The sequence below is a fragment of the Caloenas nicobarica genome, chromosome 2, assembly GCF_036013445.1.
Source record: "Caloenas nicobarica isolate bCalNic1 chromosome 2, bCalNic1.hap1, whole genome shotgun sequence".
NCBI lineage: Eukaryota > Metazoa > Chordata > Aves > Columbiformes > Columbidae > Caloenas > Caloenas nicobarica.
Window position 1 is genome coordinate 45770776 of NC_088246.1, and position 20180 is coordinate 45790955.

At 40.9% G+C, this 20180-nt stretch overlaps 1 protein-coding gene across 1 annotated transcript in view; it reads right to left on the minus strand.

Annotated features, from left to right (window-relative positions):
- EAF1 (ELL associated factor 1) overlaps positions 1-20180 on the minus strand; it is a 23371-nt gene continuing 3191 nt past the window's right edge. The window contains exons 2-6 of the mRNA XM_065628894.1: positions 19362-19456; positions 16040-16176; positions 13273-13439; positions 6703-6933; positions 1-3913 (exon numbers count right to left, since the gene is read on the minus strand). Coding sequence (XP_065484966.1) covers positions 3867-3913; positions 6703-6933; positions 13273-13439; positions 16040-16176; positions 19362-19456 — 677 coding nt within the window. The 3' untranslated portion in view covers positions 1-3866. The remainder of the gene's footprint in view (positions 3914-6702; positions 6934-13272; positions 13440-16039; positions 16177-19361; positions 19457-20180) is intronic.

The window sequence follows — 20180 nt, forward strand, 5'->3', positions numbered from 1 at the left end:
TTGTTAAACTTCATTATTTTATTCAAATAAATGGACTTTGAAGGAAGGAAAAAAACTATTAAGCTTTGCACAGCAAACTGTTCCTATACATAGCTATAAACAGGTATATAGCTAGCCTATAATAAAGCAAACTGCAAATCAATTTAGGCACAGATTTTTCATGATAGATGTACTAACCACAGTTAAGCTCTGAGCTATCCCAAGCGACACTGAAGAAAAACATCCTCCTGTCAGTCTGCCTCCTCAACAAAATCGGTTCAGCCAAGGCTTCTGCCAGGAAGGGGGTGCTTTGGTGCTGCTGCACCCTCCTACAAACGTGTGACTCTCATCAGGGGACCGGGACACCCTTGTCCTGGAGGTGACCGTCCCCATGGCTTAGCCAGAGTGACTCAAGCAGGGCCTGGTCAGCCCTGGGGGGTGGAATAAGGGCAGAGGTGGGTGGAAGCGTCTCTGCACATGACTGGAATTTGAAACACCAGCATGGGCATTGCTGCAATCATATTTTAAGGTGTTCAAGATGCACAAAGCAGGTGACTGAATCTGTCCTTTTTGAAACCAAAGCTTTTTATTTAAAAAAATTAGTAACTATAGCTGAAATTACGACAACCTAATTCAATAAATTTAAATCATTATTGACTCTTACTCCTAGAGCAATTCTAATTATGGGAAGAGTTGTAAGCAGGCCGTGTTTGCTGCTGAAGTTTTAAGCAAAGTCAAACCACTGAAATGGATGAAGCCACAGAACAGAAGAAACCATCAGAAACCAAAGCTGTCCTGAACCGCTAACCTCGCCATAGCCAGCAGGCAGCCTTCCCATGAATGCAGAGAAATATTTAGTTTCAGCTCATTCAGATAATTGCATTCCATATGCACTGTTAATTCACATTTAAACTAATTGGCATATAAAAGATGTTCCTACTTTACGTGGAAGAAGTAGTGTAAGGTGGGAAGATCTTTTAGTCCTGAAATCCCGACGGAATCCCAGGAATAAACAGGAATACTTTGTTTCATTACCAGGTTTAATCAAAAAGTATTTTAGTCAACTTATTTCTCTAGCATCTTAAAGATATTGCCAACTAATTAAAAGAATTCTAAATAACTGTTTTTTCCGGAAGCAACTTGAATTCCAATTTCCATCTAAATAAAACTTGTTGCAAATCATGAACAAATGAACAACCATCTAATAGAAGTGGATAGACAACTTTTACTATTTCGTAATATACAAAACATAAAATTTTAAGAGCCCAAATCAACGTCTCAGGCTGGCGATGGCTTTAAAACACACTCACATGTATTTAGAAAAAGGAAAAAAAAAAAGCAGCAGCCACCCTTTCCAACCCTACGAGTTGCTTACTGAAATCTCCTCGTGGTTGACCTTCACGAAGCACGTGTGAGAGCCGTGGGAAAGGTGAAGATTCCAGAGAGCTGCTCAGGACACGGGGCAGGGAGGGGACAGGCTGGTCACACGCGTAGGGACTGTCCTTACGGCCACCAGCAGGCTGCGCGCCACCGCGTTACTCACCAGCCCCGCAGATGGACAGATGGTGTAGTCGGGGTGCGGGATGTGCAGGTGAACAGCTCAACAACAGCAGGTTGGCCACCATTGATACAATCGTCTCTGGGGGGCACAAAGGATAGCTAAATGTGGTTTAAAAGCTGTATGGAATTGTGTGCAAAAACTTGTTACCACCAGAGAGGGGAAGAAACCTTTTAGGAAGGGATTGCAGGGAAAGGTGACCTGGAGTACAAACATAAAACAAGGCAAAAGTTGATTATCTGAAGGAAGCCTTCCCACTTGCTGGTCTAAACCACAATTAAATCGGCGATTCAAATCAATGTAGCCTGGTGTTGTCCAATCCTCTTAAGTTTCATATATTTTATTTACACATCATTAGTAAACTTCCTATGACATGTCCTGGATTTCAGAATGCGTGAGCAGCCAGTGAATGATAAGCAATGAAAATGCTGCACTGCAGCTTTTACATTTAAGTACAAATAATGTCAACAGAACTCAGGAATAAGCTCCAGTAACAGGGAAATGGCATCAGAGAAATGTCTCTCTGCTTATTGAAATCTTAAGCTGGGGAAAAGTCAGGACCAGTATTAGCATTAATTAGACTGCCAACTACCATGCAGATCTCCTGCAGCAAAATGTAAAATCCCAAATTGGTACAAGCTTGTTAGAACAGAGCACTTCTACTGTTGGAGGAGGAACAGGAAAAAAAGAAAAAAGAGGAAAAAGAGGAGAGCAGTTGTGGCTTTACATCAAGTATATTTCATAATTGTATGTTAAAATATGTACCCCATCATAAAACACTTTAAAAAAACCAAGTATTTTAAATGTATGTACAAGAATGCAAAAATATGCCTAAATATGTATCTAATGCAAAAAAATAAACCATTTAATAAAATCTCCCTTCAAATGTCCCCTTGCTCTTCAACACCTTAAAAAAACCCAAAAGAGCTTAGTCAACAAACAAGAGTTAAAACACAAACTGGGTGACAGACGAAAGCAGTGCAAAGCAGACACTTCAGAATGGAGAGGCATCCACTTCAGCTTACCATTCCCCTGGATTACACAACTACAGTGCCACTTGTCCTATGCCAGTTAAATTTTTATTTTAAAAAGTCAGCCTGGTGTTCAAGCTATAAGAGGCCTCCTGTGGCGCTCATTTTCCATGTGAGCAAAAAAAGTTAATGATAATCCAACTAAGCACCCTTTAAACCCCCTTGAACAGGGGTGAATTTCACCCTAGGCAAATATTTCATGTTCTGCATAATCCTGCCAAGCACAGAGATCCTGTCCACGCAACAGTATGAACTCAAGTCTACCTGGACAGCTGTCGTGGGAGAGAGACTTCTGCTGTTTCGCAATCGTTTAGTCATCTCTTCTTTCTGCATTCTCTAGGAAACTGCAAACAGGGCTCTGGCCTTACAATTTCAGTAAATCCAATATCTTGTATTTGTGACGTTGCAGTTTCACCAGTAATCGGGCTCCTAAATATTTCTAAAGACTAGGCCTGAATGTCTAAGTTAAATGAGACACTTCAGTTGCACAAGAAAATGCTGATCTGGTTGTTACTTGGATGTGTTCAGGTACTGATATCTGTCCTTTATTTTGCTAGAGTAACTACCCTCAGAGTAGAGCTGGCTGTATGTGAAATACAGCTCTCATTTGCAAAAGCAATCTGAAGAGGTTTCAGTATTGCTTCCTATAGGAAAGGTGGCAGGAATTGAAGCTCTCTTTAAAAAACCTGCTTATAAGGCACTGGTGCAGCAAGGTTTGTGATGAACATGGTTTTATGATTTCTCTTTTCCAACTCTTTAAAAGTAAGTCAATTAAATCAACCATAAATAGCGATAAAAAGACATCAGAAAAGTCCCAAACCCAAGAAATCAACTTAGCATTGAAACTTGATTTGTGACAGTCCCACTTCAGTGCACACACTAGCTCCTGCATGTTTTTTTAAACTCATTGTTGGCTCATGCTCACCCTATATACAAAATTCCTCCCTAAAGTCATGATGGGCTGAATATCTTCTACAAACAAGGGAATTTTTACATGACGTCATGAAGTTACACATTAAACTTACAGACGATGGACAGGAACACAGGAACATACATTGGCTTACCCACTGTACATAGCTATTTAAAGCTTTAAAAGAATAAGAATATACACAAAATATACACTTAATTCACACAGTAAAACAGCCCTCAACATCTGCTATTTTGTAGGGCTATGCATTTCTCCTATTAAAATTCCACACATGGAACTATGTGCCAGCTCCTCTTCGTAAGCAATGGGATCACTTCAAGGTAGATTAGTTCTTCATGTATATGTGGCAGAAACAGCAAAAGCTCAGCCTCTAGTCATCACTGTCGCTCCCAGACTCACTCAACTGCAAGTCATTCCCTATGGAAAACAAAAAACCAACAAAACACAATAAGTGGGTAGGCGTTAATTCACACTTCATGGCAATCAAACCAAAGAACAGTCCCATTTACGCAGGAAGATTTAAATAAGAATAGCACAAGAAATGAATGCAAACATAATCTGGCATTTAATGGAACTGTTCCCCATGCCCGAGAGCATTAAGAGCTGCATGGGGCTAATACACGCTCAGATCCGGGCCAAACCAAACCGAGTGTCCTGGGCTCCAAAGCCACCAAAGCTGCTCCCTGGTGGGAGAACAGTGCTCCCCACGCCAGCGTTCCACAGCCTCCACCCAACCCAGCTCCCGTACGTGGCTCTGGGACAAGGCACCAGGCAATTCCCTGGCTTTCACAACCCTTTCAAAATAGATTTTTTTTTTTTTTGGAAGTCCATTTGAGTAGATAAGGCAAGGCCTCCACACGTCGATAAACCAAGACGAATGTTAAAGCCATCGCAACTCGAGGCTGTCGGCTGAACTAGGCTGACACATGCTGTGTCGGTGAAGGACCCACTCCCAAGTGCCAAGAGAGATCAGCCAGGACAGGAATCAAACCTACAGTCTCAGACCATGTTTTGCAGAGCACTTGTGATTTGGTGAGATGGAGGGGATAAAAGGGGACAAGAATCACGCTTGTGTTCCGGTAACCCAACATAGCTCATCCAGCATTCTCCCATGGCCTTGCCCCAAACACTGGTTCCTGTCAGAGCAGCTATGTAACAGCTATGTCATGGATTTATCTCTTCTCCCCTTTTATGAAACAAGAACTTGGGTTAGGGGTGATTCTCCCCATATAGATGGTCACCAGTGACTTGAATGCTCAAGGACATATTAATCCTTGCCAAAAGAATTTTAAATCCAAACGCAATAATCATTGCCGGGAAAAAAAAGGAACTACCCTACCTGTTCCCAAATCCTCCTGGAGTCAGAGGCTTCTTGACATTAAATGACTTACTCAGTATTGTTGTCATGGCCCAGGAGAAGCAGGGAAGAGGCAGCTCACAACAAGAAACAGGGAAATGGAAAGAGTCCTACTGACTGTTGAACTCTGGATTTCACTTAGGCATTCATTACTGACAGGAAGACTGACAGGCCTCTCCAGTTTTCCTGCTGGCCTTTCAGTATGGTCTCTATAATACACTTGTCTTCTGGAAGGTGGAAACCCTGCATTAATCTTTATTTAAACTCCACTAATTCTCTATGTGTGGGTACCAAGAGATGTATACAAACATGCTTCAGGAGGAATTAAGAACAATTTATGATAACTAAGTTCTAGTCTCTTGTAAATGCAACACTTTAACTCCACTGAGTTAGAATATACCTGATCTAGCATAAAGAAAGAGCTACACAGATGTGCACCATCTCCCCAGAGAGTCCCAAGGGACAAATTATGCTTTAAAAATGTTTTGGTTTGTTACACTTTTTAAATGGTGGAATGAGTTTGTGTTGATTCAATGCTTGTAAAGGCCATAGCTGTAATATTTTAACCAAATACATGGCACTTTACATTTCCCTTCAAAATGTGACATTTGTGAAAATGCAGCCAAGACCACCACAATACAAATACTCTGACAATGTAATACAGCTAATAACGAAGGCCACAGCAACTGTGCATTTTTGACCACGGGACAGCCTTGTGTCACAATTCTTCACAGACCTTTAACTGACAGATGTGACAACCTCACTATTTATGTCTGATCTGTTTTCTCACATTAAAATAATTCCCATTCTCTGATGCGTCAGAACCTCCTGCACTGATGCTTTGCTACCCGCTCATTCCACTTGGAGGCTTGAATCAAAGCTCAGCATGGTCAGTGGGGGCCATTGCACTCATGCCTGCAGGCTCTAGACCAAACTAAATCAACTTCCACACCTTCACACAGGTCTCGGCCTTCTGTTCAAAAACCTGCCCACATATTTCAGCCAGTGCAACTCCCTGCACTTCATGGAGTTAGCGTAACATGCTAAGGAATAAGTGGTCTCGAGCAGCCTTCCCCAACAAGGCCAAGTGTGAGGTCTTGCACATGGGTTGGGGCAACCCCTGGTATCAATACAGGCTGGGGGATGAAGGGATTGAGAGAAGGACCTGGGAGTGCTGGTGGATGAAGGATCGGAACAACCCGACAATGTGCACTTGCAGCCCAGAAGGCCAATCGTATCTTGGGCTGCATCAAAAGGAGCGTGGCCAGCAGGACAAAGAAGGTGATTCTGCCCCTTTGCTCCACTCTGGTGAGACCCCACCTGGAGTCCTGTGTCCAGCTCTGGAGCCCTTAGCACAGGAAAGACATGGACCTGTTGGAGAGGGTCCAGAGGAGGCCACAGAAATGATCAGAGGGCTGGAACACCTCTGCTGTGAGGACAGGCTGAGAGAATTCGGGTTGTTCAGCCTGGAGAAGTCTCTAGGAAGACTTTATTGCAGCCTTTCAGTACTTAAAAGGGGTCTGTAAGAAAGATGGGGACAGACTTTTCAGCAGGGCCTGTTGTGCTAGTATAAGGGGTAATGGTTTTAAACTAAAGGAGAGGAGATTCAGGCTAGACATGAGGAAGAAATGTTTTACATGAGGGTGGTGAAACACTGGCCCAGGTTGCCCAGAGAGGTGGTAGATGCCCCATCCCTGGAGACATTCAAGGCCAGGCTGGACGGGGCTCTGACCAACCTGATCTAGTTGAAGATGTCCCAGCTTATGGCAGGGGGGTTGGACTAGATGAGCTCTGAAGTTCCCTTCCAACCCAAACTATTCATGATTCTAAGACACAAGCCTTTACTTACGGAGCGTGTTCATGAGCTGGTTGCTTCCTTGTGGCCTGCTGGTGCCATTAGGGACAGCGTTCCTGTTGTTATACTGCTGGTGTGGTGGCTGGGAAGGAGAAACATGTGCTGGCTCTTCCCCCTCACTGCTGGAGCTTTCATCTTCACTCCCAGATGAGCTTTCTGAATCGGACGAGCTGCTTCCACTGCTGCTGCTCATCTGCTCAATAATTTCAACCTCTGCTCTCAGCTCTGAAATAAAAGGACATTTGTCTACTTGAAACCATAAGCAGGGCCCCATGGAATTTTGGAAAAGTGTGAAAATGCAATAGTTTTGTCAAGTATAATTTATCACATCAAAACATCTCACATGAAAGAGAGAGACAGGAAGGAAAACCAAAAAATTCTGAAAACTTTTTTACTTAGTTGTCATAGACAAATTTAAAGAAGCAACAGCATAGGTTAGTATCATAAAACCTTCACTTGCACTATTATTATTTATATACTTTACACTCCTGAAAGCACTTCCTGCTTCATTGTTTTTGACAGGCTATATGCTCTACATAGAAAGTAAGCACATTTCCTGATTGAGTTTTACAGGTCAACGGCCAGCCCGTTTTTTAAAAGCAACTTAACATGAAGAAACCTAAATTGTTAGATGGCAGTGCCACTTAGGCTTTTGAAAAACACAAAAAGGGTGGGCTTGGTACATGATCACAACAGAAACTGCCTTTACTTCAGATAATGTATGAAACTGCTCCAGCACAAAGTCACACAATTAATTTTAAGCAAACTTCAGAAGATGGATGACATCAAGATAACTTTGCAGTGGGGCAGATGAGAACAGATGAGAATATTCACATGTTGGAGAGAGGTAATAATGCCTTAACCTGCTACAGAGCTTACAAGTAGCCAGGAAAATACAGAGACTGTTCAGAAACTGGGAAGTTGTTCAAGTCAGACACACCCCACTTCATGGTTTCCAGTGCAAAGAAACACCAGAATATCATGACAGCTGCATCAGCAGCAGCTCGTGTTGGCTGAATGACTGGTTACTGAACAGCTATTAAGGTAAGTGATCCCAATTCATACCATATTGTTAAATTTGTCATAATTATAAGTGGCCTAAACACTATTAGAGGACAATTCTTTTGTATCCACCCACAAAGCTGAGTATCTAATGACTCAGTTCACCTAGGCAGGTTTCCATGAGAGAACGATGTTCACACATCAAGCATAGGATGCAAAACTCTCAAAATTTCGGCTTTTGTTGTGCCAGCAGTTCTACACCCACAGCGTCCGAACTCGGTACTTGCCCTGGAGAAGTCACAGGCTAAAGGGACAAGAACGAAAGAAGGGATAGATGAGGTATTATCACCTCTACCTGACAAATGGAGAACTGATGGCAGGAGTAATTCACCTTAGGTTGGATGTGTGTCAGAGGGAGGTGAATCCCAGCTCCTCAGCTAGGGACATCCTTCTTGTGTATGGCATAGCCAAATCATGTAAAGTGAGTCTCTCCTTTATGTAAAAACGTCACAATTTTAACCCTTCTTATCTTCGGCCCCTGCAGGAGTAAGTCTAAGCTACTGGAACTCTTGCCTTTTTTAATAAGACCCATTTTCCTTGGGCTGCTTAACACTAGAGAGTAGCAACTAAGTTTTCAGCCTCCACATTTGCTGGAGAGAGTTCCTCTAACTCAGCATGTATTGGTTTGAGAAATTAAGTTTACTTTTGGTGGTTTTAAACCTGTTTGGTTTTGATTTCAAAGTTCAGAGCTCAATTTCAAATGCTATAGTTATATTGAATCAGAGGCAAGGAAGGTGTATTGAAAGGGAACAACCATGTGACTAACTTCAGGCTGGGTATTTAAGGACAGTGACGTTGTTCCTCCAACTTAATTCCTAAATCTAGATCCCTGACTAGACCGCCTGTGTCCTCTACACTTAATTAGCATGCCAGGTAAAACTTATTCCTTCATCTTGAAGACATAGCATAAGAGACTATTGGAATAGGGAGGAAGAATACATGATTAGGCCAATAGAAGATATTACTTTGTAAGGTAATGTCTTTCTCGCTTGTTTTTTCCCTTTAAAATGCCCAGATTTTTTTTCCCCTACTTTAATGATGTAAAATTTCCACACACTTCTAGTGATGGAGTTATTAGCTGTAAGTTATCCTGATGATAATAACACATTGTTAGAATACCCTGGATTGTAGCAAGCACAATCACCCATTGACCACAGTCCATATTGCAAAAAGATTAAATAAACAAGTCTAATGAAGGACAAGTATCTGAGAAATACGCATGTAGAAGTGTTGACACACGGGCTGAGAAGAACACAGCAGCCTGGAAAGCAGCATATAAAATAGCGGGAAGAAGGTGAAACAATCCAAAAGGTGTTAGTGGTAAAAGGGAAAACATGCAACAAGAAATGCACTCCAGAGAACTAGGAAAAAAAAAATCTAAAGAAGTTTGAACTTGACACAGTAGGTGAGGAGATAACTGAAGGGAGGAAGGAAGTGATGCAGTTTGATGAATGGGAAAGGAAGATTAGCCTGGCTAATGTGAAATAGAATTAGAGATTAGTGTCAGATTGAAAAGTGAGGGTTTTCTGCTGGGGAAGCAGAAAACTAAGAGCTATGCAAGAAGTTTGGTTATGAGGAGGGAAACACCTTGGAAGAACTAGTAAGGCCCGCTATGCTGAATACAGGCAGGAAAAGCAAAACAGCGTCAACAGCACAAGCATCCAGGACTGGGAAGTTAAGGGTGTCATCAGTGACAGTGGTCACTGGGGGAAACTCGGTCTGAGCCCATCTTCTAGCTGACTTCTGCCTCACAGGCTGTCAGCTTCCCCTCAGGTCTCCTTTGTCTCTTAATTCCTTGAGCCGAGAATTCTAAATATCTCATCTGTGCAGATGAGAGAAAAAGTAATTGTTTTTACTAATGTTATGGTGGCTGCTGCATTGCTGAAAGTCTGCCAGGTGGAACTCCGGCAGGACCACTAAGGAAGTCTGTTCAAAAGCCTCTTGTGTCACCCTGACAAGACAGTGGCTAAGCCACTGATGACACCAAAGCCCTGTAGAAAAAACACATCTGCTTTAAAATTGCCCAATTTTGCATTTTCCTATTTGCCTGTTATGCTCAGTGCAGTTACAGGTAATGAAGCCTTGGCTAAATGTTTCCTTGCAGTTCCTCCAAGTAAAATAGTTGTGTGTGTATACATGTACATATCTGCTAAGCTGAACAAGTCGGACCTTTCCTAGATCTTTCTGTGCCATAAGATCAAACACCTCATGTCGATGCGCCTTTAAGGTTTAAAAGTTGACAAGAGTCAGGATGTGCAGCAGTTACTTTTAAGAAAGCTTCCCATTTGAGTCTTCATCATCTGAAAAGGCTGACGTTGCTAGGGGAACCTTAACTTTTGCACATTTCAGGTTACAACTGCAGGCTTTCTTTCAATAAACCAAACAGCCTACTGTTTTATACTGGCAGGCAATGCAGTTTTTAGAGTAAAAAAAATGCAAGGTCAGAAAACACTATACAAACAGAACAGCTTTTCTCAACAGGGCTGTCTTCTGTATATATTCACTATCAAATGCCCTAATTTCTTTCCATAACCATGTCTAAGTGCTCTTACCACTTCTCTCAATTCCAATAGGCTATGCAGAATTTTTAACTAAAGCCCTGACCTTGGACTGCAAGAATGGCAATGACTTTTGGAAATAGAATAATTCAGCTCTAGGGAGGATAAGGCTGTAGGCCCGTAACAGAATGCTTATTGTTAATAATGGTATGCAAGGTGGAGAGAAAACAGCTTGATATTGGTGCTTTGAATATGTGGAGATGGCAGCTAGAAGAGGCAATATCTTACACTGAAGTGCAACAAATCTGACTGAGGCGTTCTTGAGTGACAAACACAGTGCTATAGCATAATCCTCACAGACTACAGCTGCATTTTAGGTAAACAAGATCTTTCTGTGGTTTTTTGTGGGTTTCCTTTCCTTTCCTTGCCTTGCCTTTCCCTTTTCCCAAGTACAGCATGTTGTAATTATGTCAATGTTACTGAAAACATTTCTGTTGTGGTCAAATATATCAGATAAATGCAGATTATTTCATGCACATAAGTGGCTGTATTGTGGTACGTGTGTACAAATGTTCACTGCTTAATGAAGTGTTATCAGATGTTGCCAAGTATTCAAAAGAACAAGCTCTTATCCTTTCTTTTGCTCCCTTCAGACAGGAAGACAATATAAAAGCTTGCAGGGAAAAAGATCCCTCTGGTGTAGGACCCTAGACATGGCCTCCCAAAGGCCTCTTGGCATGACGGAAAGGACTGGTTCAACTCCCACACACTCTAACTCTGTCCTTGGGCCCTGTTTTTTGGACAGCTGTGCAACGGGACAGAACTGACCTACCTGAAAGTTTGTTTCCCAGTTCATCTGTAAGGGGAGCTACAGGAATGCACAGCTGAGGGTACTGGGGGAAAGCAGGAACCTGCACTGAGGTTACCTTAAATCTGTTGTTAACCACCACTAGGGCTGTGTGTCTTACCACACCCTTAAGTAAGGCATACTGGGAGCAAGAGAGCACCAGAGATGCTTCCAGCCACCTCCTTTGGGGACTGTAAGTTCTGTGCTGCATCCATTAAAGAAAAAACACAGAATTTCAGCTTTATATTTATCTTTCTTTTGTGCAAAGGAGGTACTTCACTCAAAAGGAAAGCTACTGCTTGAATGGAAAGAACACAGTCTCTTCAGAACTTATAAGCCTTTGTTCATAAAAAGACACATTAAAGGAAGATAAAAGGACTGAAGACTATCTCACAGCTTTTATAGTTAAGTTTTATTTATTATTTTCACGTATGATGGTGCCATTTTAGTTCTACCTTTCTCAAGTAGGTTCTTACAATAGAAATGCTTTAGTAATAGTGATGCTCTAGATAATGGATGCTGGAAAAAAGTTATAAACAGCATATACTGTAAGCAAAAAAAAAAAAAACCTGCCCAGGTATTTGTGCTTTCTCCTGTTGGGCCTTGAACAACTCTTTCTATGAAACACCAATTCTAAGTCCTGTTTTCAGTACAAGTCAGGTGTTGTTTTGCTTCATTTTGGAAACAAAACTCCTCAGGTTATTTATTTTGAGGTATTTTACAGTAAAATACAATCAGGTGGCAGGAAAATTACTAAGGCAGTTCTAAACAATGTGACTTGTATTTTAGACCACTAGAAAATGCTCTTGGTAGAATACATGTCACACCAGACAAACATAACTATTTTACTATAGGAAGAGCTTTACAAATTGTTGAACACATACAAAAGAGTGCCCTAACGGTTCAGTAACTTATTACACACTGCAAGAAATGACGTTTAAAATCCACAACTGATTAAACTTTTAAATTGATATATCACCTGTTATCTTTCTCCTTACCTATTACACAGAAAATAAAAATGGCAATGCAGCTAAGGGAACTGTAGCTAAAAGACTCTCAGACGTTGATTCTGCCTGCTGACCAGCATCCAGGTATTGAAAATACTACTGCTGCGAAAGAGTGAGACCAGTCAGCACCTATGCAAACACACAGATAGCTTAGCAGTAAAAATGTCACTTAGTGATTACCATGAACTGAAAAAATACCCTGCTAAGTAATTAACATAGTCTGGGCAATTAACATAGGCTAAGTCTACAGACAAAAATAGCTATTTGGGACAGAGGGGAAAAAAGAGAAAGAGAAAGAAAAAGAGACCCAGAAAAAAAAAATACTAGACAGAAAGAACAGTCTTAAAATAAAATCATGTCTGGTGCCAGACAAGAAACAGAAGAGAACCAAATAAAAATTTAAATTTAAAGTCTTCCTCATTCTGACTGTGTTATCTACAACAAAACCAGATATCACACCAGTATGAAACGAAGGACATGGGTAAAGAAAATGCGCTGTGCCCACAGCAAAACACCAAGCCAAGGCGTTGCTTGAGCAGGAGACTGAGTTGAGCCACTTACGTAGTATAGTAACTATATGGCAGATGTGATCAAAGCTGCAGAGGAGCGTCTGTGCTGAAGGAGAAGCTGCAGGGCTGTTCACACCCTCATCCCTCCCCAACCAGGACCGCTTGGCACAGCACAAACTCCATGTCTTGTGACAGGGACAGAGCCACCCAGCCCTTCCATGTGGTGCAGGAATAACTTTCGTCCAAGCTACGTGATTGCATAACTAGATCTTGGACCATCAGCTTCTGTTGTTGTTGCCTAAGACACCCATTCAACTCATCTAGCATTCAGCTGCTGGTTTCCGAATTCATGTTTATTTTGTCTTCTTTTCAGAACAGAGAAATAGTTTGGCAGAGAGAAGATTATCCACAAAGAGGAAGTTCTCTCATGCCAGAGAAATATCTATGCTGGCAGAAGAGAATAAATAATTCACTAAGATGCCTTAAAACGAAATATAAAGATGACAAATCAGCTGTCAAGTACCATCTTTTAATCCCTGAACATTTTAACACGTTTATATAAATTGCACGGTTACAGTTTTTGTTATAAAGAAAAAAGACGAAACCAACCAAAACTCGGGAAACTACAAACCCTTCTTTACCTCTCTTAATGTCATCCAGTTGAGGCTCAGGCGAGGGATTATCTTTCAAAGGAGAAGTTTTAGGTCCAGCTGCTGGCTTGGTTGGGGCTCTGAACTGTGCCGGGGGCTGAGATGCTCGGGCAGACTGTTGTTCTATTCGGGCTTGGATCTTACTGCTGCCCTCTGCTCTGAAAAAAAAACCAACCAGAGACATTCAGCAGTACCGTGCAACTGTGTTCCACCTTTTCAATATCCTTGTACTAATGCATCATCTGTCACTTCCTTTTGCACAGATCTCTACTTTGTTTTATAAACAGCGAATTACAGCTTTCTGTATGCAACACTTGCTTTCCATGGCAAATATTCATATACAACTACACTGCAACACCCTTACAAAATGTATTTTCAAATCCAGTTGTGACTCAGTGGTGCCAAATTCTCTACTTGAAGAACAATAAAGGCTTTAATTTAGAGATTAGTATTTGTATTTTTAAAAAAGAATAAGCAATCATAGTAATTTAAAGTAACTACATGATAAAACAAATCATAACACTCATAACAAAATCCTGCTTAAAACAGTCACAGCAAAAGAAACTATCTTCTCACTTGCAATTAAATAATCTCAAACTGAACTCTCTTAGAGGTCAACCTGACTAGAGCAATCATTCCTACTGCTAAATACAGCATGCAAGCATTTAATTTGTGTTTTTCATTCACTTGCTATTATCCCTTTAAAATAGTTTAAGCCGTTTCCTTAGTGGGAAGTAGCCTCCAGAACAATGCTTTGCCTAGGTGTTAAATTCAATTCAGGTATTTCTTGCTTTTACTAAACCAATGATGTGATTCAGATTGTAGGACAGTCAATATCCTTGGCAAAAAAAATGCCTCAAAACAAAATACTTATTCAGGTCCCTCTGTGGTACAACATAATGAGGTTTAAGTGCGTGGTGTATTTATCACATAACATCAAAGCCTTTCGCAGTAAGGCTTTATGTAGCATAGCACAGAAGCAGCTTATGTGGGTATTAGAGCTCAGTTTCGGTTCTAGGAGGGTCCCAGCTCAGCAAGGTGACACTTTGTGCCCGTGAGCTAATCCCACTGAGAAACAAGTTAAACTCGCCCATGCGGAATCTCCTGGGACTTCATCTAAACCACTTCTGGTACCTGAGCTAGTACACTAAGCACTAACTCAAGTATCTCTGTGCCTCATTGAATTGTAGATGCTTCTTCAAAAATTAAGCACAGAACCACCTCTTCATTCATCACTGAAATGCAGCTATTAGCAGGCACATCAATACCGCTTACACAGTCATTTACAGCAGAAATGAGGATTTGGGAATACATTTATTGTATCACATGACAAGTAAAAGCAAAAAAACTGTTTTCAGTATTAATTACGCTCTTGGAACTACAGAAGATTTTACATAGCATAAGTGCAAGTACTCCCCCAGGACATTAACACTAAAACCTCTGCTCCCACAGAGTGTCAACTAGTCGTTAATGATCAAAGTAGGCATGAAAATAAATGACACTTCTGATCCAGAAAACTCAAGGACTTTGCTAAGTACTATTCCTCAAAACAGGGATCTCCATTTTTTACTGTCCTGCCTCTGCATGAGAAAAGATGAAACATTTTTCACCTCACCAGAGCCAAAACTCAGTGGATGTAAACACCTCGCTGAACCCAAGCTCTCCTGCACTTCTTTGATCCTCTCCGACTTAAGCTTAAGCTTCACCTGCACAAAGGCCAGCAGAACTTCAATTGGGAATTCAAATCTCATCTATGACATGCTCATATCCACTGGACAAGATGAACGCCCGATGGATGAGTTTTCACATCACTGACTCGGAGAAGTGTTACAGTCCATTTACCTTGAACTCAAGGTGTTCTTGGCAAGCCTCCAGCCAACTGCTGATGAGCTGCAACCCACATTTCTAGTAGTTTTAGCAGCTAAAAGTTCTACACTGCAGTAAAGTGGTTTTTCATTATTTTTTAAATGTAAAACTTGTAAAATTACTTAAGAGTTTCTTCTTCACGAGGCATTTGAGTTTCTCTTAAGATCTCTTTAGCTTTCTCTTTAGATCTAAATAACCCATGGTCCATTGATGCTGAAAGAACATCACCCAGAGATTCCAGGTACTTGCAGAGCAGCAAGACTACTAAAAATGTTCCAACTGCACACTTTCCAGCATTTGCGCAGTGAAGCAAGCGTATTGAATCAGAGGGGATTTCTGGCCTCAGCAATTCTTCTAGGCAAAACCTCACAACCATTATTTCTACAGTTTTCTCCCCCCCTGCCAGCTGGAGGCTTTGGGCTTGTGTTCCACTTTATATATCACTGACCCAATACTGCGATGAAAGTTTCTTGTTCCTTAAGAGTATATTACTAAAGCATCACTCCCACAGGAAGGTTTAGGGAACAAACCTAGGAAGTCCAACAATCCTTCTGACAGCCTAATATTTCCATGGCCTTTTTCAGCTAACTCGAGATTCCTGAAACACATCCCATCCTTCAGCCAGCTTCCAAAGCTTCAAATTGTCAGTGGTGTTGCATTGCGAACCATAATTAAGTCCTTTCAGCAGTGGAGAATTTACAAGTACTTTACTCTTGGCTTCACACTCCTATTTTCATTTTAGGCAAGACAATTGGCCATGTAAAGCCCATAATGGTTACTAATTAAACATCACTACAAAATAAAAGAAAATTGAGTTCTAGTTCAAAAGACAGTCTGAAGAAGACACTTCAGCAAGAATCTACCCTACCAACAGCCCTGTCCCCAGCTTTACCTTGTTTTCTTGACTTGAATGCTGCTACTAAGTTTTTCCAGCACATATTCCCCAGTGTCATGATTGATAATAAGCACACAGTCCTTCTGATACGGCCTTTTATTTCCTTTAAACACAGTCATTGGTGGAGTTGAACCCTGGTATCAAAGAAAGAGCATACAATTTTTTTTGTTATATTCCCCTACCCAAAAGTTCACAAACACTAAGATAAATGAATACATATATTGTTCTGTCCAAGAGGCTAAGTGGTTAATGTTTAGTTCCTACAGAAAATGTTCATTCAAGAAAACGGAAGAAACACAGTTTTACACAGTAGATCAGACATTTCCTCATAGCAATATTATGCCTTTCATCATTTTAAGTGTCTGTGCAGTGACAAAACATCTTCTCCATGGTTGCCATTATTTACAGTTCTCATTCCCAAAACGGTAGCATCACAGTTTGCATAGCTGGCTCTGACAAGTGTCAGAAATCTTCTTGACATTTCTGCTCTGGAAATCTTGGGTTTGAATAAGAAATAAAATTCTAATTATTAATGTAGCAGAACTGTTGCCTAAAGAAATATGTGATCAATTGATAAATACACTGCTTTGTATATAATCTATCAAAAAAAGGCAGTATTTTCATAGTGGATTACAAGCAACTGCCAGAAATTATGTAAGAACAGCTGCCTTCTTCAAAGTCAGATTACCATGTCAATGCCATGCAATTATACTGACGTCTTCTCAAAAGGAAATGGGTTATTTTGACACCTTCCAGAAAGTCCCTAAATCCACACAATGCTGCATAGAGCCATAAAAGTCTAATGGCTTACACTGAGAAGCAATAAAGACAAACACATGTAGTGGTACACAATGGCTGATACTGCTGGGATTATGCCCAGCTGTACTTAATCCATGTGCAGGTGGCTCATACACTTGGGTTTGGGGTTATAGGAGGCAGGATCTGTGGTCTATCTGCACACAGCAGCAGGGACATACACCTGGCCATGTCAAAAAAGGTCATGTTACTCAAAGGGGATATGCAGAAATATGTTCTCAGCTATGAAACCTTCTCAGACTTCTCTGTAATGTATAGCTACTGTACAAAAGTAATTTTTATTCATGTGCACCTTTGCACATGCTGTAGGAAAGCAACCAAAATCAAGGAGAAAATGAAAAAATGCACTCTTCTACATATTATTCTGAGTGGCAAAAATGAACAATCATATTTTAACCACTCAGAATGCAACTCCTATTCTCCATATTGCTAATAAATAGAGTATGTTTGAATTTAAAATGGCTTCAGAACAGTAAGGGTGAAAAATTTGACTTCCCAACAAAGATGCAGTCAGAGATACAGATACAATTCAGAAAAGATGTCTCCAGAAAGTCTAGTCTTCAAAGGCATGCTACATTTTTATCATTCCTACATTTAAAAGAAGAAAGCAACATTTAAGAGAATGAAAAGCAAGCTGGAAGTCAAATCCTGCTTGCTGTTGACAATTAAGTCAGAAAACATATAATGCAGATATTTAACGAAAATTGTTCAAAGTTTGTTGGCTATCATTCTGCTACCCAGAAGCCTCCTAAATCAGCAAAGACTGTGATTTTGGCTAAAAAAAATAAGCAGAATTGAAATCCTGTTTAAGAAAATTAACAGTCCCACCCTTTTACTTAAAATTAAATGTTTAGGTTTTATTTTAGTGGCTAAATAACACTGGCTTACAGATTCTGCTGATTACAGGATAGAAGAAGGAGGCAGGCGAAACAGGTGACATTTAATCAACTTGTTTTCATGCATGAGGGTTTTTTAATGAACCAAAATTCTTCACTTTCCCAACCAAGACTGTTTATCAAATATTAAAGCCACTAAATTCACATCTAAAAATAGTACTACAATTTATCCAAGAAGTAAGGGACACCAAAATATCTCCACTGAACAAATTGTCAGAGATATCCCCAGGGACCGGGCAATTTCAAAAAACAGCTTAGAATCTGAATCCTATCCAATCGTTGGGCAACTGAGAACCAAAGTCAGATCCAAGAAATTCAGTAAATCTTGTCAGGACGAAACGGTCTCAAAACTTCTCACTCTTTTCCAGTATGCTCCGTGCTTCACAGCTCTCTGTCCGGAATGCAGACAGCGCTGCCTTGGAACAACATACGCACAGTGGCAGGGCAGTCAGCTGCCCAAGCCTCCGAAGGATACTATAAGCTTTAAAGCTGTTCATCCTCACTCATGGGAAGAAAATCAAACTTAACTCATCAGTACAGAGATTCGGAAGGGGACATTACAAGTGCTTTTGTCAACACAAAAGGCGAACGGAACAACACTGTTCCAAGTCAATCCAAGACAAATGCCACTGCTATTAATCCTATCATTACCTGCTCTCAAATAGCACTACCCTGCTCTTTGTTTTTATAGACAAAAAACAGTATGCGACCTCCTGCAGCACCCAAGCCTTATAAAAAAAGGAGCTGGGGGAAGCAGGCTAAAGCCTCATTCAGTGAGAACTATCACAGGACCATCACCTACCAATTAAAAACACCAACCTGCTGAAATAAACAATACCAAAAGGATCTGACACACAGCTTTTAACCTGACTGGTGCCACCCTGCAACGACCAAACCCATCAGCATCTGTGAATTCCGGTTTATTGGCTTGACACATAGCATTAACTTCAGCTAATAAACAAACCCAGTTCCAGCATGCAAGCACTTTCTTTTGTTTTGGTGAGGAAACCACTGAACCTTCAATTACGAAACAGCTGCACCTATAAACACTTTGATCACTTGTTTTATTGCTGCTCGACCGTCATCCTCACACAGTAAATCTTTATGGCATAATTTGAGGAGGAAGTGGATGGGAAACCGCTTCACTGACACTCACTAGAACCAACCCCCTCGCTTCCACTAATAAAGCTAAAGGCAGAGAACCCTCTATGCTGTGTGTCTATGCTTTAGTAATGGGAGGAATACACTTACAGGCCTATCTGCGGCTTCTGAACGCCAAAACTGCCTTTCTTCATTAATCTGTAGCACCAAAAATGGATTGAAACCAGATACAGAGCTTCAGCTAACAGTAAAAGTCTTATTTTTACTCAAGGAAGAGCAGGAAGGAATCAAAACTAAAGAACAGACTGCAACCTTACAAATGTAACCACTGACAAAGATTCAACTGTACAGTCCTTTCCTAAGGTAAAACACTACAAGTCTGGCTGCTCAGTATTGAACCCACTTATAGTCAGAAAGATGAAAGTGAAAATAGCATTTACATTAGACTGCAACGACATTGCAAATTTGTTGGGGAGTAAACAAGGACACATATATAACAAACTTACTGGAATATGTGGCAAAGTGATTGTTACGTCATCTCCTTTACCCACTTGGAGGTCCCCCTCACAAGATGTGTCAATCGATGCTGGCTTAAAATCATCTAAAGAGGAAAACAATTGCACTTACATTTCTTAAGAGTCTTTAGAAGTGTCATCCTGCCCTGCAAAAAGTCACTGCACATTTACTGTGATTATAGGGAACGCTAAAATAACACGCTAGAGTTTACAGCAGGGGTGGAATGACGCATCAGTACAATGTGTCTATGCTCAGTGTCCCAGTCATATGATGGTACCAGATTCTGAACTTCCTTTTCAAAATGGAAATAAGGTTCTAGACCTTGTGTTTGAAGACCAAACACAGACTTATGCAAACCCCAGGCTCTGAGTGACACTTAATTTTGCTGGCAAGCATAGAACTGTACCGTGCATCTCCAAAGAGTATCAACCTGAAGACCCAGGGCTATGAGTGGTTCCTGCCAATTCCAAACCTGAGGACTCTCTCTGTGACAAAGACTAATTTAGTGGCACTGACTCATTTAGCCTTACTTATATTTCTGGCTATTTAACCGCCGTCTTGCCTCCACAACACCTCCTCAAGGGCAGAGGAGACCTCAGATCTCACTTATGAGGGAAAAACAGGTGCTGATCTTACTTCAGCAGGCTCCATGATAGTCCAAAGTCACTGTGGATAGAAAGCATGACCAAGGTGACATTTTAAGTATTTTCGCTGCGTTGTAAAGAATTTGTCTCCCAAACATAGCACTTCTGCTTAAGTGGTTTTATTTGAACTAAGAACATTTTAACTTAAAAGTATTTTCCCCTCAT